We start from the raw sequence: 25000 nt of genomic DNA, 5'->3' as shown, positions 1-25000 counted from the left end.
TTGTAGCTTTAAATGTATATAGTAGAGAAAAATAAATTTTCCAAACCAATGACATCTTTCACTTTAAGAAATTAGGGAAAGAGCAAATTGAGCCCAAGAATACAGAAGGAAATTCCAAAAACAAGAACAGAAATCATTGGATTAAAAATAGCAAAGTTAATAGAGGAAGATAAAACAAAAAGCTGATTTTTGACAAAAGCAATAAAATCAATTGAACTCTAGAAAAACTTCCAAGAAAAAAGGAGTATCCCTAAGTTACCATGTCAGGAATTTAAAATGGGACAATTACTGTAGGTCCTCTGGACATTAAAAAGCAATACAGAGTATTTTGACGAACATATGCCGATGCATCTGAGAATGTGTATGAAATGTACAAATGAACATACAAATGATCCAAAATGACTAAAGAAGAGATAGAAAATCTCAATAGTTCTATATCCACTAGTGAAGTTGATTTTTTAATGTAAAACCTTCCCATTTAGAATACTCCAGACTCTTTGGTGAATTCTATTATGTACTTAAGGAAAAATAATATCAATAACCAATCCTATACTAATCCTTTTAGAAAATGGAGGAGGAGGGAACATTTCCCAACACATTTTATAAAGCCAGATTTTCCTGATACCAAAACCAAGTAGACGTTAAAGAAAATAACAGAGACTAATATTCTTCTGAATATAGAGGGAGAAATTCTTAACAAAATATTATCGAATTGAATCAAGGAGTATATATTAAAAGGATATACATAACTTGTGGAGTTTATCCCAGGAATGCAAGATTGGTGTAGTGTTTCAAAATTAACTGATGTAATTGCCATAGTTACAGCTTAAAGGGAGGAAAAAAATACACGTGATCTCTTCAGTAAGTGCAGAAAAAGCATTTGACAAAATTCAAGAAGTGTATTTGTATCGTAATCAGCCTTGGAAGCTAAAGATAGTGTCTTCTGGAGCAAGGGCAGGTATGCTAATTTTCCTGTATAATAAAGGTAATGTTTCCATCAAGAGCAAAGGGCAGACATGCTTACGACACTCATGAAAGATTTGGTTTCCCGAAACTCAGAGTTCTCTCCTCTACTGCTGTGTGACCCTTTTCATGTTGCCTATAGGGATTGGGGCTTGGAGAATCGATGCGAAAGTGCTGGTGTTCTGGCTACTGCTATTGCTGTAACAAACTGTCCTTTATCTCTGACACAGGACTTTCATGTCTTCCACTGGAACCCATGAAACTGTGTCAGACTAACATTAGCTTACAAGTTCAGTAAAATCTTGAGGCTGTTCACAGTTCTTGACAATATAAAAATATATACCTAATTCCAGTTTCTAATTAAAAATTACCCTAATCAATTACAAGGTAATTATGAACCTATATAAAAGTGAATTTATAGCAATTTTGTGGAAAAAAGGACTGGACAAAGGATTTTGAAACAATCATTTTAGAAATTTATTTACATATCTTGGATGGAAGCAATTGATACACTTGACTTGGATTTCCTGGGGAAAAAAAAGAATTTTTTAAGGTGGGAGTGCCAAGTATACTTCAGAAAACAAAATAAAAAATCTTGCTCCCTGCTTTGTGCATATACAATGTATAGAAATAATATAAGTAAAATAACAACATGACTTTTACCAAAAGAGCAAAATTCCTAAATTCCACTGTATAATAAATTGGATACACATCTTATAAGACTAAATTGTATTTATCTTAAAAGTTTCCTTCTTATTACTGAACTCTGGCTAGTGCCCAGTAGGTGAAAAAAATCTTATACACGTCTCTACTAATCCACCACAATATTACATACCTTTCAAATCAGGAGCCAAAGGCCTACTCCTAGGGCCAGAAATGTCTTCATAAATATCATACTTTTCAAAATGGAGTTTCTCTCTTCTTGAAATATAACCCATTTTTGATAGGTCACTCTGTTGACTACAGATTTTTTCACTTAGATTTAAATATTCTCTTTGAAGATTCCGCATCTCAAATTCCAAGGTATCCCTTTCATTTTCTATACTTCTTACATAGTTTTCTAAAAGTATTTTGTCTTCTGCAAGTCTACTGATGCTATTCTCAAATTTTATATTTTCTTGGCTATGTTTTTTTAGTTCTTCTTTTAGAATCTGATTATCTGTTTTAATTTCCATTACCATTTTTGATAACATTTCACATTCATTGCCCATTTCTGACAAACTGTTCTTATAAATACTTGCTTCTGATTTTGCATTTTTAATTTCTATCAGAAAATTCTCTTCTGCAGTAGATTGGTATTTTTGAATATTCTCAATTTCTCTTTCCATCATTTGTCTAGCAGCAATAGATTCTTGTAATGTTTTTTCGAGATTAAGTTTTTCATTTTTAACTGTTTCTATTATTTGAAAAAGTGTCTCTTGTTCAGTTTTTGCCAATATTTCCTTCTCTTTTAGCTGCATTATCTCTAGTTGGTTTTCCTTCAGTTCATTTTCAAGCGAGCTTCTTTCCTTTAAAAGCTGGTATGTCTTTTTCTCTAGCATTTCCTTTTCTTCTTGTATCAATAGAATATTTGTTTTCATTGATTCCATTTCTATACTCATACGATTATTTTCATTATTGACCGTGGCCATATCATTTTGAATTTTGTGTTCCTTGCTTTTTAGTTGATCTAATGTTTCTATCATTTGTTGCTTCTCCAAAGAAAGTTGATTGTTGTTTTCCTCTAGAGTTTTATTTTGTCCTATGAGAATATTATATTTACCAATTATTTTTTTCAATTCTTTAAGACATTCTTTACCATCTTCTTCTTTTTTAATTAACTTCGACTGAATAGTGTTCTTTTCTTCAACCAAATTCTTAAGTTGCTTTTCATATATTTCGATTTTCTGTATTAGAGATTGTGTGGTAAAGACAAGAGGTTTTATTTTGGTCTTAAGGGTTAGATTTTTATTCTCCAGTTCTGTTACCTTTTTTTGTATCTGCACAGACTCTTTTAGGTAATTCTGTAAGTACTGAATTTTTGCAACACACTGCTCAGTAACAGAATTGACTTTGGATGTTTTCTCATTTTCAAATATTATTGGCCCTTGTTTTATTACTAACGGTTGCATTTCTTTGTCTTTTATTTCATATTTTGTTGAGTCAGAGAATGGTAGTGTATGTCTTAGAGCTCTGGAATGGAATTTTAAATCTGTAATAGTCTTGCCAGTGATAGGAATTTCTTTACTGTTTTTCTCATTTCTCTTTCCCCTGTGTATTTCACTCTTAGATAATTTTTTACATTTCCTGCAAAAATTCACATGGAATTTTGACACTGTTTCCCTGAGTGGGAGTAATTTGTTTACTAATGCCTCTAATTCAGAAATTCTCTTTGATTTCATATCTTCATTTAAGTTACTTTCTATATTTTCTTCCTTAATAAAATTATTTTTTTCTTTGTGAATTGAAGACAGTTCATATTTACCATTGCTTGGAACATTTCTTTCAGTTTTTAAAGTTTGAAGTTCATTTGTAAGTGCCAGTTCTCTGTCATGTGACTTTTGTAGCTCTTCCTTCATTTGTTTGATAGAATGGCAGATATCATCTAAGTTTTCAGAAAATCTGTGCTTGAGAAAAGGCTCAGTAATTTTGGATTTATCCAGAATTACTGTATCAGCTTGAGACATCACATTTTGAGGTACATTAGGTAGAAAATTATAAAGATTACTATAATTTTTCAACATGTCAGAATTTTCTGAAGGATTCATAATTATGTTTGAAGGTGAATTGTCTGTTGAAGTTCTCAGAGTTAATACGTCCTTGAAATTTATCTGGGATGTCATATCTATACCTTGAGAGAGACTGTTAACACTATCACCGCTGAATTTTTCTTCCATTGAATGAATAGCGTTAGACTCCTCAAAAGGATGAATTTTCTCCATAGAAAGGATTTCTTCTTGATTCTCTATAGGCTAGTGACAATAAAAAGCACACTGTAAATGTATTATCATTTGCCACATGACCAGCAAATCAAGAAAATATTTTGTGGAGGATTTGCTTTTATAACCAAAATGAACATTTTATCCATTTCTACAGCAAAGAAACCTAACAAATGTGATTAATTTTCTCTAGAAAAATCTAACAACAGTTATTTTGAGATCTGTAACTCTGGTCTTCACAATTTGCTTAGAAATTGTGCTTATTTCCTCAGAGGGTGACATACATGGGCCAAACCCCTCAATTTCAGAAATAGAAATTTAGAATCCTTCAAGAGGCCATCATAGATTGATGGGGAAGATAGAAGCAATAGGTCAAATGCAGTAGGTAGTTTAAGGGAAATGAATATTTCCACTTCTGGGCTGTTGGTCAACCTTTGCATTTCCTATTTTGGATGATTCTAGGGCTGTGACTATTCTAGAAATGCGAGTTCTAATCAGCGTAGACAGAGTGACTCTCGTTCCAGCTTGTTTCTAGGGAATTCACCTCAGGTCTAGGTCAATCCTACTAAAAGTAGAACAATTCCTAAGTGGATAGAAAGGCTAAAAAAACTTGCCTTGTATTTCAGTTTACTTGGGAATCTTTTAGGTATTCCTCTGCCCCACAAAGTCCTTTTGCCCCACGAAGAAGGTAAGAATGTAAAGGGGAAGATAAACTGGTTGTAGTAACATTTTTGAAGTACCTAAATAGAGAAGTAGTTTTGAACAGAATAACATACCAAAGCTTTTTCAAGGCGTGTTCCGAATACTAGATTTTTTTCTGAGTTAAATTGTGGGTTTTCTACTTCAATAATACTTTTGTTCAAGATTTCACTGATTTCAGACTGTACCTTTAAAAGATAAATTGATAATGTTAGAATTTTATTTCAGATTTAGAAACTTATGAATGTATAGCAATAATAGATATTATGATACCTTTAAATTTCCTGCACATAAAAATTCTTTTCATTCATATAATGTAATTTATTATAATCTCTGTTATTACAGGGATTTTTAAGAAAATTATACCTTTATTATATGATAAACAGAAAAAATTTAGTAAAGCAATAAAATTTTATGAACAATATTCAAGTAATTTTGGATGCTTGAGTTTTACATTGTTGAATAAAGCAGAGACTTTTGATCTCTGTCATCAGAATAGAATCCATTCTGTCACTCAGGAGGAGTTTATCTTCTCTTTCCATTTCCTTGCAGTTGCTTTTAGTACAAGAATATTAGGATGAAGTTTATATTAGGTCTTTAGTGAATATGTGTTGTGTTAAGCACCACCAGTATCCATACCCTATCCTCTGTAAATACTGTCCCTTATTTGTTCTGGATAAAGTCCCACGAGCCTTTGGTGATCCCACTTCCAGCTGCATGTGACCGAGAGCTAACCAGTCAGAACACTGCCTCCCTTTGAACAGGGATTGGCTCAGGCATTGCATATGACCCAATCTGGGGCAGCCAAGTCAGGCCAAGAACCTTAGGAAAAACTGTTAAGAGAGAAAAGCATCATCTCTTCTCCAACTGGAATCTGGAAGGATAAAAGCCTGGAACTTCTAGCAGCTCTTTTGCTACCATATGAAGTCTGAAAATCCATTACAGTGGAAAGCAGAACCAAAATAAGGAGCGTTGTTCCTTATGACAGAAGTCCTTATCATATGGATTAAGCCATCCTCAGGTGAACTGTTCCCAGGCTCTTCAGTTATGTGTGCTAATCAAGTACACTTTTTCCCTAAGTCAGTTTGAGTTAGATTTCACATCACTTATAATGAGAGTTCCTATTTGTAGACTGTATATAGGTAGCACTTTAAACATATATGTTTTTAAAAAATCGGCGAGTACTATTCCTTTTTGACTATAGTTGGCCCAAATTCAACTGTAACAGAAATAGTTCCCCTCAAACAAATTTTGAGCCTGGAATATTTGTAACCTTTTATTATATTCTAACAAAAACTAATCAGTTGGATAATGATCATTAGCTTACAAATGTGGAGTGGTATCTTAAGTTTGGCTATTTCCCATATAGAGATTAAAAGAAACATACCATGCTAACATTCTGCAAAGTCTGTATTCGGAGAGCCTGAAATGATTCCAGTTGATGCTGAAGGGCCTATAACAAACATGGTATGAAATTGATCAGTTGAAACTGTTATTATTTCTTTTTATATGTATCCCCCAAAGTTGCCTATTTCCAGAAAGGATCACATGAGGGTCAGAGGACTCACATTCTTAGTCATTCTTGCCAATTCTCCAATCCATTTTCATGGAGATTTTTGTGGAAGACCCATGTGCATTTAGGAAATATTTGTTCTGAAAAAGATCAGCCTTTACATAGGTATTTGGAGAAAATAAGATGAAATGAAAATGAACTTACTTTCAATGCTGATTGTGGTTGGATTTGGTTTTCTGATTCCGATATGCAGCCATATTCTAAAAAGCAAAATTGAAAAACCATGTGATCTAATTCTTAAGTTTTTTTAAAACAATTGTGATGCAAAATAGCCTCCTAACTTTCTTGGATAGTGAGACAGAGATAATGAGAAGTTTGATGTTCACCTTAGGAAGAACCCAATGTTAGTCACTTAATAAAGTCAAATAATTTTTGCTTGACTTAAAATGCCTTCTGGAGGTTATAAATCGTGGTTTTATTGTCTTTTTGTATTTATTTATTTATTTATTTAATTTTTAAAAATTTACATCCAAATTAGTTAGCATATAGTGAAACAGTGATTTCAGGAGTAGATTCCTTAATTCCCCTTACCCATTTAGCCCATCCCCCCTCCCACAACCCCTCCAGTAACCCTCTGTTTGTTCTCCATATTTATGAGTCTCTTCTGTTTGTCCCCTTCCCTGTTTTTATATTATTTTTGTTTCCCTTCCCTTATGTTCATCTTTTTTGTCTCTTAAAGTCTTCATGAGTGAAGTCATATGATTTTTGTCTTTCTTTGACTAATTTCACTTAGCATAATACCCTCCAGTTCCATCCATGTAGTTGTAAATGGCAAGATTTCATTATTTTTGATTGCCAAGTAATACTCCATTGTGTATGTGTGTATGTATATATATATATACACACCACATCTTCTTTATCCATTCATCCATCGATGGACATTTGGGCTCTTTCCATACTTTGGCTATTGTCGATAGTGCTGCTATAAACATGGGGGTGCATGTGTCCCTTCGAAACAGCACACCTGTATCCCGTGGATAAATGCCTAGTAGTGCAGTTGCTGGGTTGTAGGGTAGTTCTATTTTTAATTTTTTGAGAAACCTCCATACTGTTTTCCAGAGTGGCTGCACCAGCTTGCATTCCCATGGTTTTACTTTTATAATAGGCCATTAACGTGTAATGCCAAACTTGGAACTCTCAAAAACAAATATTTTTGTTTCTGCAAGGTAAGCTGCATTAAAAAAAAAACACCAAAAACAACTAATGATCCTGTTATGGGAGACCTTTCACAAAGTACTGTATAGGTCTCTGTCTGTGAAATGGCCATGTGATGTTTTTCCTCCTTACCATGGAAGACAAATTGGATTAACAAAGCATAATTTTTGTCATGCCTTTAAGCAAGATACTATAAAGATCTATGTATACCTTCCTAGAAAATAGATTATAGATCTGTAACAGGAGACTATAAACTGCAGATTTCCTGACATACATCCTTCTTTATCCAAATAGGCTTTTAGCTTGCTTTGTAAATTTTTATTAAACACTTTTAAAAATATTCAGTGTCCCAAATGAAGTGAGAGTTATGATAGAATGCTCCTCTAGGATGACAATTTCTGCCCTAAGAGAAGGTTTTAAAAGAGGTCAGCACATCTCTCCTTCAAATGACAGTCTACCAGATGTCATAGGAGCTGGTTGCAAAGTATAGGCACCCCTCTTATCTGCCATCTGGCCCTCATCACTGAGAGAGCAACTCTGGTTCAGAGCCTGGAGCCATTTGGCCAATTAAAGACTCCCATCTTCATCAGAAGGCAGAGAAGGACAGCGAGTCCTCTGGATATTGCTGAACTTTGCATCTTACTAGGAATAAAATGGTAGTCTGAAATATTTATCTCAGAGACATTAAAAAAAAAAACACCAAACTCAGATGAGGTCAGACTAATGCAGCAAGGCACCCCCAATTTTTTCAGACTCAAGGACAGCTTCTCATGACCTCAAATAGATAAAAATTCAAATCAAAAAGCATATATTACCTAGAATCCCATTGCCCAGAATTAACTGTTATGAATTTTAGGTACCCTCCCTTCAGTCAGCTGTCTATGCATATATGCAGGAAAAAAGAAATGATTTTAGAACAGTGGGATATTATACATTTTACTTTGATAAATGGTATTGCATTTATGATTCAGAGAATAAAGAAAACTGCAAATAGTTGAAGTTATCACTAGTATTCAAATTTTTTTTTGACTACATGAAAGATTATTTCCTATGAGATCCCTCTGAGCTAATGGATATATATCACAAGAAGGACTAAGAGATTGGAATTTTTATTTTTTAAATAACATTCATTTCTATTGTATTCAGTATTGAGTTACTCCCTGCCAAGAAAGGAAGTAAATGATGAGGAAATTAGCATTATGCTTGCTCTCACATTTACTCCCTACTTTTCATGATATTTGCTCATTATATTATTTTCACGCTGTGATGTTTTATGATGTTTTACATTTTGCTATGTGACTATGATTTCCACAGAGCTAAACACAAAGATAGGACATTATTATCGTAAATATTTTCAGCCTTCAACTTTATTCTTGATGGATTTACTGTCCAAAATTCCATCTCCTTTCTGCATCAGTAGGGCCAGCCTCCCTTTTCCGCATAGATTTCCTTTGTTTCAGTTAGGAGGACTTGCAAATTCAAGGCAAAGTACAGGATTTCTTTTGCTAAAGCCAAGTAAGAAATACTGGGTCAAAATAAATTTAGAGACTTACTGAAGGGATATAACAAATATAAGTTTTTAAAGAAAGAATGTGGGATTCATATAGTGGTTCTACATATATTTGCTTCCCTCCATCTCTTCCTTCTTTTTTGACCACAGTATGATTGCAGTTACCAGGTTGCTTCTTTTCATGTAGGTCAGTGTAACCTGAGCAACTCTGCTCAGAATTTGTTTTCTTTGACATAATATAGATGTTTTCTCTTAACATCCTTCCCAGAGTCCAATGGTCTATTCCTCTGAGATACAGTTTTAGGGCCAGTGTGTTTTCCTACCCATTTTCTGTAGCCTAAAAATTAGGTGATGAGGTCTGGGGTACGAGAGATCATTTGGAGCTGTGTGAAGCCTTTGCTGGAGGATGTGATCTTTGCTGTTTTGTTGTTGTTATTCTCTGAGACTACTTAGAAATCTATAGGAGATATATCCTATTACCCTAAGGAGATATTCTCTTGATTGGGATTATTTCCTTAATTCAGTACAGAGTCCTGGAACTAGGACTGCCACACAAGACCATACAGGTTGTTCACTACACAAGAGCTCCTGGCCAGAAGATATATGTGGGCTGAAATGTGTCCCATGTTCCACTACAGTCAGCTAACCAGTACCCTATTTGGGTTTGCATATACCTAGAGTTTGGTTATACCTTTCTCTAGTCCACACAGAGGCACCCCCTGAGCTAGTGGCAGCCCTACTCATAACTTCTTTCATGAGAGCAAAGTAAGCCCTGTTGATCAGTGTCCAGGTTTACTCATCTATCTTTCCAGCTGCTCCTCTGTACCCATCCAAACCCCAATCAGCAGAAAGGAAGACACAGGTATTTCCTCTTTTTGTATCCACATTTGGAGTGGGAGAGGCATTAATGAATATTTTCAGGATTTGACTTGTTTTATTATAAAAGTCAGAAGCAGTGTTAGAAGGTAGTCTGTACTTTGCCTTGCCAGCATCTTCTGTTTTTATCTTTGGCCTCTGTTTTCCAATTTCCTTCTTCAGGTGCTGCTGGTGAAGTTTTTGCTGGTTTTCTATTTTGTTGTTGTTACTGATCTTTTCATTTGGTGCTGGGGAAAGGAGGTCTGGGATCTTCCTTGGCTCTAAAATCTCTATGTGAAAGTCTAGAATAATTTTTATGAGTTAGTGATTTAGCTTTTTTGTTTCACATTTAGTGATTCATTCCTTCAACATCATTCATTCAAGTATTGAGTGTCCAATGTGTGGTATTCTGTTGTAGGTAAATACTAAGGACACAGCAATGAATAAGACAACCAAGGCTCCTGTGGTCATGGTGCTTCCATTCTGGAGAATGAACAGGAAAAAAAAAAAAGAAAGAAAAAAGGAAACAAGATACTTACAAATAGGGATAAATAACGCAAAGAGGATAGGCTAATGTGACAGGGAGGATGGGACAGCAGTGGAGAGAGTGCTTAGCAGAGACCTATCTGGTCACATGAGTTTTTAGCTGGGATTCCCATATGATAAGAAAAGGCCATCCATGTGAATATCTATAGGAATAGATTCAGAGCAGAGGACATGGAAAGATCCTGAAGCAGAATATGTTTATCTGTGTTTGCAGAACAGAAATAAAGTCAATATGGCCTCAGCTTAATGAGCAGATAGAAGCCCGGTATGATTAGAGGTGAGAGGGGGAGACAGGAATAGATTATGTAGGAACTTGTGGGCCAACCCGAGTGGTTTTGCTTTTATTTTAAGTGAAATGGGAAACTTTGAAAGGTTTCAATCAGAAGAATGATTTGATCTGAAAAGAAACATTTATAGGTCACTCTGCTGCATGATAATGGGTTATAAGGTGGCAATTGCAGAGCTACTGCAGTAATCCAAGTGAGAAACAAAGGTATCTTAGACTAGAATGGCAGAGGGGAAGATGGAGAAAAATAGGTTGATTTAGAATAGATTCTGGGTATAAAACCAGCAGCATTGCTGGGGTATTAAATGTAGCCAGAAGAGAGGAAGAAAGGATGACTCCTGGGTTTTTGGTGAGAACAGATGGATGATGGATGATGAATGATGGTGTTATTTACTAAAATGGAAAAGAATAGAGTAGGAAGATTTTTTAGGGAAAATTTTTATACATAAAATTAAGTTTTCTATTAGACATCAAAGTGGACATCCACAGGCAGTGGGATATTCCTGTCTCTGATTCAGGGGAATTGTTATGAACACTATTGGAAAATACAGGTGTCACTACTGGCCTAGACAAGGGAAGTTTCTGTGCAGTGACAGGCACAAATGCCCAAATGAAGTGGCTAGAGAGAATGGAATGTAAAGGTTTGTGGGCATTGAATATAGGCAGCTGTTTTTGAATTTTACTGTGGAAAGAAATAGAGTGCCTAGTGGAATAGGGTGTATGCATGTTAGAAGTGATGTGAAGGTCAAGAATTTTTTAACCATGGGAGATTTTAACATGCCTGCTTGCTGCTGGAATCATGTAGTAGAAAGGGAGAAGAGTAATTCTGAAGGATGAGGGAGGCTAATTGCAGAATCTGAGTACTTGAGAATTCCAGGAGAGCTTTGATAAAGAGGAAATGAGCTTTGAGCAGGGGTAATTCTTCCATCGAAACTGGGGACAGCAAGAACAGGAGCAGGAAGATGGAAGAGTAGGAGGACCCTAGGCTCACCCTGTCCCACAAACACAACTAGATAATTATCATATCATCCTAACTACCCCAAAAATCAACTTAAAGACTGACAGAAAAATCTCCTTAACTAAAGGGAGAGAAGAGGCCACATTGAAGATGACAGGAAGTGTGGAAATGTGGTTTAGGGGAGAAACAGATCATGGCTGCTATACAAGTGAAGGAGACATGGTTGCTAAAAAAGAAGGGAGAGGAACACACAGGGGAATTCATAAGGAGAATGTTTCCTCAAAGCCAATGGCTTAGAAAGTGAGAGGGGCTGAATTCCATGAGTTCTTGCAACCAGTGGGGTTTAAAGCCTGGAGTTTTAAAGATCAGTAGGCTTGGTTGGGATAGAGCACTGTGCTGCATCTAGAGAACAGGCAGACAAACAACCAGGGGACAATGTGGAAATAGCAATCTGAAGAGCGTGTGGGGCACACAGTGGGGTTATTTGCTCTTCTCAGAGCACATCCCTGAGGGGCATCATTCACAGACACCTCTCCAGGAACAAAGGAGCTGGCCAGTGCCATTTCCATCCCCTCCTACCCTTCAGCATAAACACAGAATAACCTGCAAGAAGCAGTGCAGTGCAGACACTAGCTGCCTAACTTGCTTACACCAAGTACCACCCCCTCTGCACTTCAGTGGAACTTCCATTCTCAAACATGCTTGCCTCAGTTCCAGTGCGGCAGGTCCCTCCCTGAGAAGATTAGTGCAAAACCCTGTCCACACCATGTCTCAATACAGAGAGTTTTGCAGGGTCTCAGTTCTGGTGGAGGTGGTGACAGGTCTCATTTCAGAAGCAGACCAGAGCACATCTGTGAGCTAAAACTCACCACATTCAGGCCAGGGACCAAACACTGCCCACAGCATGCAAGGAGAGCCTCTGCAGATGACTGGCCTGAAGGATAGAGAAGCCAGAATGCAAGAGCAGAGTGTATGCATCACACCAGAGACATTCCCCGAAGTGCCAGGCCTTGGGCACTACATGACCTCTTAAGGCCATTACTTTCAGAAGCAGGAGACATAACTGGTTTTTCTAACACAGAGAAGGCAAGAGCCTTAGATAAAATGCAAAGATGGAGGATTTGTCCCAAACGAAAGAACAAGATAAGGCCAAGGCCAGAGATCTAAGTGAAACAGATGTAAGTAACATGCCTGATTGAGAATTTAAAGCAATGATCATAAGGATACTCTCTGGGCTTGAGAGAAGAATAGAAGATATCAGTGAGATCCTTACCACAGAGACAAAAGGATTAAAAAATAATCAAATGAAGAGTCCAATAAACAAGATTAGAAAAACTTTGATGCAATGAACAGTAGGCTGGAAGAAGTAGAGAAATTAATTAATGACTTAGAGTAACGGAAAGCTGAACAAAAGAGAGAAAAAAGAATTGTGCAAAATGAGAATAGACTTAGGAAACACAGTGACTCCATCAAATGTAATAACATTCATGTTATAGGAGTCCCAGAAGAAGAGCAAGCAAAGGGGGCAGAACATTTACTTGAAGAAATAATAGCTAAAAACTTCCCTAATTTGGGGAAGGAAATGATATCCAGATCCAGGAGGCACAGAGAACTCCCATCAAAATCAACAGAAAGCAGGCCAAGACATATTGTAATTAAATTTGCAAAATACAGTGATAAAAAATCTTAAAAGCAGCAAGACAAAGAAGTCCTTAACTTACAAGGTAAAACCCAAAAGGCTAGAGGGAGATTTTTCAACAGAAACTTTGCAAATGAGAAAGGAGTGGCATGATATATTCAAAGAGATAAATGGGAAAAGTCTGCAGCCAAGAATACTCTATCCAGCAAAGCTATCATCCAGAATAGGAAAGATAAAGAGTTCCCCAGACAAACAAAAACCAAAGGAATTCATGACCCCTAAATCATCCCTGCAAGAAATATTAAAGGGGACTCTTCCAGTGGAAAGGAGAGACCAAAAGTGACAGTATAAAGGTAGAAAACACAAAAGTGGTAAAAATGAATATTTCTGTAAAAATCAGTCAAGGAACTCACACCAAAGGATATAAAATATAATAATGTATAACTAAAATGTGGGGAGGAGAGGAAAAAAGAATGGGTTCCAACTTGAATGACCATCAACTTAATTTAGACTGCTATTTACAGAAAAGTTTATATACAAGCCTAATGGTAAGTATATATCAACAAGCACTTATAAACATTCAAAGAATAAAGAGAAAGAAATGTAAATATGTCACTAAAGAAAATCAACAAACCATGAAAAAAAGACAAGAAAGGATTAAGAAAATCTCCAGAAACAACCACAAAACAAGTAAAATGGCAATATAAACATATCTATCAGTAATTACTTGGACTGTAAATGGACTAAAGGCTCTAGTCAAAAGACGCAGGGTGTCAGAATGGATAGAAATACAAGACTCACTTATATACTGCCTGCAAGAGACTCATTTTAGATCTAAAAACACCTGCAGATTGAAAGTGAGGGGATGGAGAAACATTTATCATATCATTATCATGGACGTCAAAAGAAAGCTGGAGTAGCAATACTGATACTTTATACAAAGTAGACTCTAAAACAAAGACTGTAATAAGATACAAAGAAGGGCATTATATAACAATGAAGTGGACAATCCAACAGGAAGATACAATCATTGTAAATATTTATGCACCCAATATGAAAGCACCCAAATATATAAAACAATAACAACAAAACAATAACAAAAGCAATAAGGCATATAAAGGAACTAATTAACTAATTGATAATAATAGTAGGGTACTTTACATCCTCCTTATATCAATGGACAGATTATCTAAACAGAAAATCAACAAGGAACACTGGACCAGATGGCCTTAACAGATATATTCAGAATACTCCATCCTAAAACAGCAGAATACACATTTTTTTCAAGTGCACATGGAACATTCTCTGGAATAGATCACAAACAAGTCTTAACAAATACAAAAAGACTGAAATGATACTATGCACCTTTTCTGACCACAACACTATGAAACTAGAAGTCAACCACAAGAAAAAATTTGTGGAGAGACCACAAACACATGGAGGTTAAACAACATGCTACTAAACAATGAATGAGTCAACCAGGAAATCAAAGAAGAAATTTAAAAAAAAATACATGGAAACATATGAAAATGAAAACACAACGGCCCCAAACCTTTGGGATGCAGCAAAAGCAGTGCTAAGTGGGAAGTTTATAGCAATACAGACTTACCTCAAGAAGTAAGAAAAATCTCAAATAAATAACCTAATCTTACTCCTAAAGGAGCTAGAAAAAGGATAACAAACAAAGCCTAAAGCCATTTAAAGGAAGGAAATAATAAAGATTAGAGCAGAAATAAATGATATAGAAACTAAAAAGAAAAAAAAATCAACAAAACCAGAAGATGGTTCTTTGAAAAAATCAATACAATCGATAAACCTCTAGCAAGACTTATCAAAAAGAAAAGAGAAAGGACCCAAATAAATAAAATCACAAATGAAAGAGGAGAAATAACAACCAACACCACAGAAATACAAACAATTACAAGAGAATATTATGAAAAACTATATGCCAATAAATTGGACAACCTAGAAAAAAATGGATAAATTCCTAAGAGACATAAAGTATCAAAATTGAAACAGGAAGAAATAGAAAACTTGAACTGATAACCAGCAAAGAAATGGAATCAGTAATCAAAAAACTCTCAGCAGACAAAACTCCAGGACCAGATGGCTTCACAGGTGAATTCCGCCAAACATTTAAAGAAGAGTTAATACCTATTCTCAAATATTCCAAAAAATATAAAAGGAAGGAAAACTTTCAAATTCATTCTATGAGGCCAGCATTATCCTGATAGCAAAACAAGATAAAGACCACACGAAAAAGAGAGCTACAGGCCAATACCCCTGATGAACATATATGCAAAAATTCTCCACAAAATACTAGCAAACCAAATCCAACAATACATTAAAAACATCATTCATCATGATCATGTGGAATTTCTTGCTGGCTTGCAAGGGTGGTATACTATTCACAATCAATGTGAAATATCACATTAATAAAAGGATAAGAACCATATGATTATTTCAATAGATGCAGGCAAAGTACAACAGCCAATCATGGTAAAAACTCTCAATAAAGTAGGTTTAGAGGGAACACACCTCAACATAATAAAGTCCATGTATGAAAACCCACAGCAAATATCATCCAAAATGGGGGAAAACTGAAAGCTTTTCCCCTATGGTCAGGAACAAGACAAGGAGGTCCACTCTCACCACTTTTATTCATTATAGTAATGGAAATCCAGCCACAGCAATCAGAAAACAAAACGCATCCAGATGGGTAAGGAAGAAGTTAAACTTTCAGTATTTGCAGATGACATGATACTATATATAGAAAACCTGAACGAATCCACCAAAAAACTGCTAGAACTGATCAATGAATTCAGTGGAGTTGTAGGATATAAAATCAATGCACAGAAATCTGTTGCATTTACATGCAGCAATAATGAAGCAGCAGAAAGAGAAATTAAGGAATTAATCTCATTTACAATTGCACCAAAAATAATAAGATACCTAGGAATAAACTTAACTGAAGAGGTGAGAGACCTGTACTCTGAAAACTACAAAACATTAATGAAAGACATTGAAGATGACACAAAGAAATGGAAAGACATCCATGCTCATGGATTGGAAGAACAAATATTGTTAAAATGTCTATATTACCCAAAGCAATCTACACAGTTACTGCAATCCCTATTAAACTACCAAAAGCATTTTTCACAGAACTAGAATAAACAATCTTAAAATTTGTGTGGAAGCACAAAGGACCCTGAATAGCTAAAGCAAACTTGTTAGAGAAAAGCAAAGCTGGAGGCATCACAATTCCTGACTTCAAGCTATATTACAAAACTGTAGTAATGAAAACAGTATGGTACTGACACAAAAATAGACACATATATCAATAGAACAGAATAGCAAATCCAGAAACAAACCCACAATTATATGGTCAATTAATGTTCAACAGAGCAGAAAAGAATAGCCAATGGGAAACAGATAGTCTCTTCAACAAATGGTGTTGGGAAAAGTGGACAGCAACACACAAAAGAATGAAACTGGACCACTTTCTTACACCATACACAAAAATAAAATGGATTAATGATCTACATGTGAGACCTGAAACCATAAAAATCCTAGAAAAGAACACAGGCAGTAACTTCTTTGACATCAGCCATAGCAACTTCTTTCTAGATATGTCTCCTGAGGCAAGAGAAACTAAAAAATAAGCTGTTGGACTACATCAAAATTAAAAGCTTCTGCACAACAAAGGAAACCATTAACAAAACTAAAAGGCAGCCTACAGAATGGGAGAAGATATTTACAAATCTCAGATATTTATATATCTGATAAAGAGCTAGTATCCAAAATATATAAAGAACTTACAAATTCAACACCCAGAAATTAAGTAATCCAATTAAAAATGGTCAATTAACACGAATAGACATTTTCTCAAAGACATCCAGGTGGCCAATAAAAACATGAAAAGATGTTCAACATCATCATTGCATTTTCATCAGGGAAATGCAAATCAAAGCTACAGTGAGATATCACCTCACAGCTGTCAGAAAGGCTAAAATCAACAACACAAGAAACAACAGGTGTTGGTGAGGATGTGGAGAAAGGGAAACAATCTTGCACTGTTGGTGGGAATGCAAACTGGTGCAGCCACTCCGGAAAACAGTATGGAGTTTCCTCAAAAGGTTAGGATCTACCCAAGATCCAGCAATCGCACTACTAGGTATTTACCTAGAATACAGAAATCCTAATTCTAAGGGGTACATACACCCTGATGTTTATAGCAGTATTATCTACGATAGCCAAATTATGGAAACAGCCCAGGTGTCCATTGATTGATGAATGGATGAAGAAAAGTGTTGTATACATATACAATAGAATATTAGCCATAAAAAAGAATGAAATATTACCATTTGCAAAGACATGGATGGAGCTAGAAACTATGCTAAGTGAAATAAGTCCAAGAAAGACCAATACCGTATGATGTCACTCATATGTGGAACTTAAGAAACAAAACAAAGGATCAAAGAGGAAAAAACAAAGACAGAGAGGCAAATCCAGAAAGAGACTCTTAACTATAGAGAACAAACTGATGGTTACCAAAAGGGAGAGGGGAGGAGGATGGGTTAAATAGGTGATAGAGATTACGTTTGTGGCAACTCTGTGTGATGAGCACTGGGTGATGTATGGAAGTGTTGAATAATTATATTGTACAGCTGAAACTAATACTACACTGTATGTTAAACGAGTTTAAATAAAAACTTGAAAAAAAAATGAGGGACAGCAGATAATATGGGTACAGAGAAGCAGGTAGGTTAGCAAAATTTGAGCAGGAAAGAAGGGAGTTTGGGTCTGATTGCTTCCATTTTCATGTAGTGTGAGATTATGTTAATGAGTTGAGAGGTAGTGGTGAGAGGTTTTGGAGATTAAGGAAACAAGAGTGAAATAGTTATCTTGGAGAAGGTTTGAAAAAGCATTTTCTGGGGAAGTAGTTTTCTAAATAGCACTGAGATCCATGTTACAACTAAGAAGTGAGTGGTTTTCCCCTGCAATGTTCAGATGATTCAGTGAAGATAGAGAATAGGCAGAGAGTTGGATTTATCAAATTTTATTTATTTTTTTTTTTAACGTTTATTTTCAGGAGAGAGAGAGTGTGAGCAGGGCAGGGGTAGAGAGAGAGAGAGAGGGAGAGACATAGAATCTGAAGCAGGCTCCAGGCTCTGAGCTGTCAGCCCAGAGCCTGACATGGGGCTGAAACTCACGGACTGTGAGATCATGACCTGAGCTGAAGTTGGATGCTTAACCGACTGGGCCACCCAGGGGCCCCTATCAATTTTTAAAGGCTATTAAAATAAGTTTTTGTTTTTAAAACGAGTTTCAGAGACTTTGGTTACTACTTATTTCCAAAGGAAAACTAATCTTAGAATTCAGCAATACCTAACTGCATAGAGTTATGTGATTCCAGAATTGGAAGGGAAATTACCAAAGAAGAACTGTAGAGGACACACAATGACAGGTCATCATTTATTAAGTCCTTGCTAAACATGAAATATTGAGCGGTATGTAGACTGAGTGGAAGATATGGTCCCAGCCCTGAAGAAGCTTATACTCTATTGGGAATGTAAGAAATAGTAATCATATTATATTGAATTAAATTCTCTAGCTGTCCCATATTTAGTGTCAGAAGTGAAAAACAAGAAAACCCTGTGGGCTGGTGCGTAGCTTTCCTTTCTGATCTGCCATCTGCGGTGGAACCAAGATGCAAAATTTTGTGAAAACCCTTACAGGAAAGACCCTCAGTGTTGAGGTCGAACCCTCGGATACAATAGAAAGTATGAAAGCCAAGATTCAGGATAAGGAAGAAATTCCTCCTGATCAGCACAGTTTGATCTTTGCTGGCAAGCAACTGGAAGATGGACGTACTTTGTCTGACTACAACATTCAAAAGGAGTCCACTTCATCTTGTTGAGACTTTGTGGTGGTGCTAAGAAAAGGAAGGAGACGTCTTTCACCACTCTCAAGAAGAGTAAGCACAAGAGAAAGAAGGTTAAACTGGCTGTCCTGAAATACTATAAGGTGGATGAGAATGGCAAAATCAGTCGCCTTCGTTGGAGTGCCCTTCTGATGAATGTGGTGCTGAGGTTTTTATAGCCAGCCACTTTGACAGACATTATGGCAAATGTCTGACCTACTGCTTCAACAAACCCAAAGACAAGTAATTGTATATGGGTTAATAAAAGACATGAACTAAAAAAAAAGAAAAAAGAAAAGATAGTTATCAGTGAGATGGCTTTTGAGGCGATTAGAGACATGGGGAATTTATTCTGAAATCTACAGAGGATTATGTCATATTCAACATACAGGCACCCCTCGATTTATTGTGCTTCACAAACGTTTGTGGCAACTCTGTGTCGAGCAAGTCTATTGGTACCATTTTCCAACAGCATCACTTACTTTGTGCTTCTGTGTCAGTTGGGTAATTCTCACTGTATTTCAAAAGTCTTTGCTATTAGTATATTTGTTATGGCGATTTGTAATCTGTGACTATAACTCGCTTTAGCATTTTTACATATATACATATATATACACATATATATGTGTATATATACATATATATACACATATATATATATACATACACATATATATATATATATATATATATTTAGTGTCAGAAGTGAAAAACAAAAAAAACCCTTATACACACACACACACACACACACACACACCCTTTATATATAAAGTCCAACTTCGGTATTCATTTTCATATATATATATATATATATATATATATATATATATATATAAATGAAATATAACTTGTTTAGCATTTTTAGCCATATATATGTGTGTGTGTTTGTGTGTGTATGTATATATATATATATGTGTGTGTGTATATATATATATATATGTGTGTGTGTGTGTGTGTGTATATATATATACATACATATATATATATATATATATATATATATATATATATATATGAACAGTAGAGAGGCACAGAAGGAGAAAGAGAGAATCCTAAGCAGGCTCCATGCTCAGTGCAGAAGCCCAACACAGGGCTCGATTCCACAACCCTAGGATCATGACCTGAGCCAAAATCAAGAGTCTGACATGCCTACCAACTGAGCTACCCAGGTGCCCCAATAAAATATTTTTAAATTAGGGTATGTACATTGGTTTTTTACACATGATGCTCATATACACTTAAAAGACTACAGTAATATGAACATAACTTTTATAAGCACTGGGAAACCAAAAAATTCATTTGACTCACTTTATTTTTTTTATCTTATTTTTTTCATTTGTCTTACTTTATTGTGATATTCTCTTTATTGCAATGGTCTGGAACCAAACCCACAATATCTCTGAGATATGCCTGTATTAAGTGCATACTTGCAGTTAACAGACCAAGGAGAACAAATGAGTTTTTACAATGCAGCATAGTAATGCTGTAATATAGGATGTTAGATACTCTGTAGTCAAAGCTTTGTAATTCTCAGGTTCAAATATGAGGTTTTGCTATGACAATTCAAATTCATTCCCAGAAGCAACTGTTTTACAAAGCCTTAATGAGGTGTGACACTGTCTGCATGAGGCACTGTCACGGGAGCTACAGAGTCAGGTTGTCTGTGCTTGAATCCTGGCTTTGCGACACACTTGCTATGAGGGATAAACCTAGTTAGCATCTAGTTGGTAGGTAAAGTCCTTTGCAGGATGCATGGCGCATACTAAATGCTCAAGAAGTATTTACTCTAATCACTACTACAGAGACGAGGTTAGTAACAACATGATGATGATTTGATAGGCTTAAAACTTCCAAATGCAATGGAGGGGAGAAATGGGCACTCCACATTCTCTAATGTTTCCCATTTTGTGCAGAATAACCCCCAGATCCTTATGCAGAACTACAGTGCCCTCCTCCCCAGTTTCCTTTCTGATCCCTCTCTGCCCCTCCCCCTTATTCATTCTGCTCCCACCAACACCAGCTGTTCCTCAGACATGCAAGGCATCTTCCTACCTCAGGGCCTGGACAGTTGCTATTCTCTCTGTCTTGACTGCTCTTTCCCTAGAAAACTGCACTGGTTACTTTTTACCTCCTTCAGGTCTTTGCTCAGATGTGACCTGCCCAGTGAGGTCTCCTACCACCCTATTTAAAATGCACACTTCTCACTCACCTCTGACAGTCCACATACTCCCCTGTTCCCTCTGTGCCTTACTTTTCTCCATGGGATTTACTCCCATCTTACACACAGTCTCCTTTGTTCCTCCCATCAGAAAGTAAGCTTCATGGGATTTTGCATATTTTGTTCACTATTGGATCCTCAGCACCTAGGACAGCACTTGCTTAAAAATATTTGTTAGATGGATGAATGAATGAATGGATGAGTGAATGAAGACTTAGGTAGAACAGGGGTGCTAAAAACAACACACTGGATATCTTGAAGTTTAAAGTATATCCTTCACATATCCATTCCAATAAATCAAAGGTTACACAGGCTAACCACTTATTCTGTTAAAATTAAAGAGATCTAAGAAATATTACACAGCTTCTTGTAACTCAGCATTATGCAAATGGGTCAATATTCTGTTGGTTAGTACTCAGGGAATGGATCACACGGTAACAATAAGGTGTAGATAGAACAGAAAAAGGGAGGGAACAAAGTCATACCTCCTAATTTTGCCATCGATCTAAGGCAGCCCTTGACTTAGAATCTATGTTACTGAAAACCTGCCCTTGCTAGACCCTGCACTTAGAGCACCTATGCTTTCGCAAGATAAACTGTATCTCTTAAATAAGTGTATGTACTATTTTGCCTGTAACTTCATTTTCTATTATGCTGGGATCTTTCCCCAGAGTCCTAAATCTCACTCATGTTAGATAACACACGAGCTTGCCAAATTAGATTACCTCAGTTTCTTCTCACCTTAAATGCTCTTTTTGAGGTAAATATTGAGCTGATGCAACCTCTAAACACTCTGTGAAGACTCTTTCTCCCTGTTCATGTTTCCTGATTGCACAAGGATGCCTGAATATCCTCAGGGATGCTGGGGCACAGAAGAGTGGACAGCTGGCAGGTCATTGCACTGTCCTGCTGGCCTCCATTGAGATGTTTACACTGGTGGTCCCTGGGCATCCAGGTGTCTTTGGTCTGGTGACATGTGGCTGCTCTAGCTTTTCTTTCAGGGACCTTGCTTGACAAGGTGTTTGGGATGGTCCTGGATTTATGAAGATGCAGAAATCCTGTCCTGACCTCATGTCACTTCTGTGTCCGGATCACCCCTATGTCACATGTGGGTTTTAGGCAACCGGGGGTCCTAACTTGGCCCATCATTCTAGATACCGCCTTCTACTCAGAGTGCTCTGCTCCTTCCCTGGCATGTCACACTGACCACCAGCCTCCTGCAAGAGGTGTGTAGGCTCCTTGGGCTTCTCTCAAGGAAGTGGGAGTCCAACATCAGTATTCTCAGTATGATGCCCCTAGTTGGGTATTTACATCTTATTCATGGTTTATGTGGAGCTTGAATTATAGCTCTTTGGTTATTTCAAATATCTTCCCTATACAATATCCTGTGGTCCACACATATTTACTGTAAAAAGTTCCTTTTGTTAAAATATATATCTGTTTTGGGGCGCCTGGGTGGCGCAGTCGGTTAAGCGTCCGACTTCAGCCAGGTCACGATCTCGCGGTCTGTGAGTTCGAGCCCCGCGTCAGGCTCTGGGCTGATGGCTCGGAGCCTGGAGCCTGTTTCCGATTCTGTGTCTCCCTCTCTCTCTGACCCTCCCCCGTTCATGCTCTCTCTCTGTCCCAAAAATAAATAAAAAACGTTGAAAAAAAAAATTAAAAAAAAAAAGAAAATAAAATATATATCTGTTTAGCATCTGTCCAAAATATCATTCTTATTTGATATTTAGAGAAGCAGTATAGTATAATATGATGGTGAAGGCCTGGACTCTGGCACCATTCTGCTGAATACTTACTGGTTTTTTCATTTGCTGCCGTGTGACCTTGGGGAGTTATTTAATCTCTGTGCCTCAGTTTCCTCACTTGTAAAATGTGGATAATGGTAGTACTTACTTTATAGGGTTGTTGTGATGATTAAATGAATATACTTAAGTGCTTGGAACACCATCTGGCACAAAGTAGGTGTGCTGTGTTACCTAGTACTTTAATAATAGTTACTGGAAGTACCTATGTCCTGGCAGTGCACCTCTTGGGCCAGTGGGTTTAGACAAGGGTACCCTTTGCCTGTAGTAAGAGGCAGAAACATTATTGCCGGTGGATGTTCTCTAATAATGTTCCCCAATGACTCCTTGGCCTTGGAGATTTCACCTGTTTCACTGCCACCACTTTCCTTTATCCGGTCAGAGGAATTTAGGATCTTGGACGCTGAGAGGAGAACGCACTCAACTTCATCCTCTTCCTCCGGATGCTTTTCTGTAACAGAACCGTAATAGGTGGCTTTTAGTTTCTTTGGGAGCAGGGAGGCCAACCGTACGATTCCGGACGCGGACGCCCTTAGAGGCCACGGGAGGGCGCGCCGGGGCCACGCAGCGCGGCGGGACTTGGTGGCGCAGCAGCTGGAAGCAAAGGCTGGGCGTGGGGATGGAGGCGGTGCTTCAGTCCCCGGGGGGGGGGGGGGGGGGACAGCAGGGGTGTGCTGCTAGTCAGGAAGTCGGCACTCCGGGACCAGCCTTGGGGGTGAAGGGGTCCGGGCACCCTCCACTGCCCGTCCACTTCCCACGGCCCCTCCTCTGGGACTCTTACCCGGACTCATTTCTGCTGCTCAAGTTCTCCCAACTGCCTTCCCCCCTGCATTCCGCCCCAGTAGCTTCGCGCAGGGGCAGCCCGTTGCCTGGTAACCCGGCTGCGGGGCACGCACGTGGGTGGGGGTGCGGGGCGGAAGTGCGAGCTGGGGTCGGGAGTCTGGGAGCTGTGATGCTCATCCCGCCACCAGCGCGCCGGGGACAGTTGGGGTTTGCTGTGCGCTCAGGCCTGGGGCCAGTCTCACTGGGGCATTTTTCTCCCGGCTTCTCCGCTGACCAGAACTTGATCTTGATCATAGTCTGACCGAAGACTGCACCTTTTGGACCAAAGCTGTGGACAAAGGGGAGTGCTTGGAGACAGGCAAACACCTAGGAACTTTGTTTTTCGTTTCCTGGTTTCATTGTTTATTTTGCTTCATTCCTCGTTTTTTCGACCCCTCCGCCAGAGTAGTTTCAATGTTTGGGGGTTTGATCGATCCAAAACCAATATTGTGAAAGGAATTTTGTTTGCTATGGTTAAAAGAAGACCCCGATTTCCAGTAATAATCTTAAAATAACAATGAGATGTATGAAAATGTACACATTAAAGCTGATGCAGAGGCACTGATCTCCATATGTCAAATCAGGCTAATTTCCTGTGCACCTGGGCAAACCATTTGCAAAAGATGGATATTGTGTTGGAAACTGGAGCTCGTTCAACCAAGGACTGGTTGGTGTGGCCGCAGTCAATACTTTATGCAGAACAGAAAATGGCGCTCTTTAAGTAAAAGCTTTAAATGAATATATATTATTTATTTTGCAATAGCAACCGTTCCAGATAGAATATAAAGTAATGGAAAATTCAAATTTTAAGTCACAATAAGGAATTTAAAGTTATGATATAATAATTTATTGTATAATAATTATATGTTTTGCTTTCATGGAAATGAAACTCATGATAGTCTCAATGTTTGCTTGATATACTTTCTTGTTAACAATAGGATGATCTCTGGAAAATTTGAGTATTGTGGCATTGTAGACAATTTCAATAAATTGTGTTTTTGAGAACTTATGCTCTCCATCGATGATGGCTAGTGACAAAATTAACTTTTTCTGGAGAGCTACAAATGTTTTCAGCAGTGTGTCTGTTAAATTACTACTCTAAATAATTTACAGTATTTTGAAGTGAGTATGCA

The 25000-nt window shown here is 37.3% G+C and overlaps 1 protein-coding gene and 1 pseudogene across 1 annotated transcript; one reads left to right on the top strand and one right to left on the bottom strand.

Moving 5' to 3' along the window:
• Positions 1–1416: 1416 nt before the first annotated feature.
• CCDC110 (coiled-coil domain containing 110) lies at positions 1417–23937 on the bottom strand. The gene is made up of 7 exons (XM_078445292.2): positions 23827–23937; positions 23392–23496; positions 6298–6353; positions 5968–6033; positions 4658–4768; positions 1799–3914; positions 1417–1490 (listed from the first exon to the last, which is right to left on the bottom strand). The coding sequence occupies exons 1-7, from the start codon at positions 23834–23836 to the stop codon at positions 1441–1443; spliced, it is 2514 nt and encodes an 837-aa protein (XP_078301418.1). The 5' UTR covers positions 23837–23937; the 3' UTR covers positions 1417–1440.
• Positions 18633–19486, top strand: LOC132691555 (ubiquitin-ribosomal protein eS31 fusion protein pseudogene; annotated as a pseudogene).
• Positions 23938–25000: the final 1063 nt, after the last annotated feature.

This window comes from Panthera onca, chromosome B1, assembly GCF_046562875.1.
Source record: "Panthera onca isolate mPanOnc1 chromosome B1, mPanOnc1 haplotype 2, whole genome shotgun sequence".
NCBI classification, from domain to species: Eukaryota; Metazoa; Chordata; class Mammalia; order Carnivora; family Felidae; genus Panthera; species Panthera onca.
This window is presented reverse-complemented; position numbering and strand designations above follow the sequence as displayed.

Coding starts and splice junctions, on each gene's coding strand:
- CCDC110 (XM_078445292.2), bottom strand. Junction 6,034..6,297: donor AACCACAATCAGCATTGAAA/GTAAGTTCATTT, acceptor TGTTTGTTATAG/GCCCTTCAGCATCAACTGGA. Junction 3,915..4,657: donor CACGCCTTGAAAAAGCTTTG/GTATGTTATTCT, acceptor TATTGTCACTAG/CCTATAGAGAATCAAGAAGA.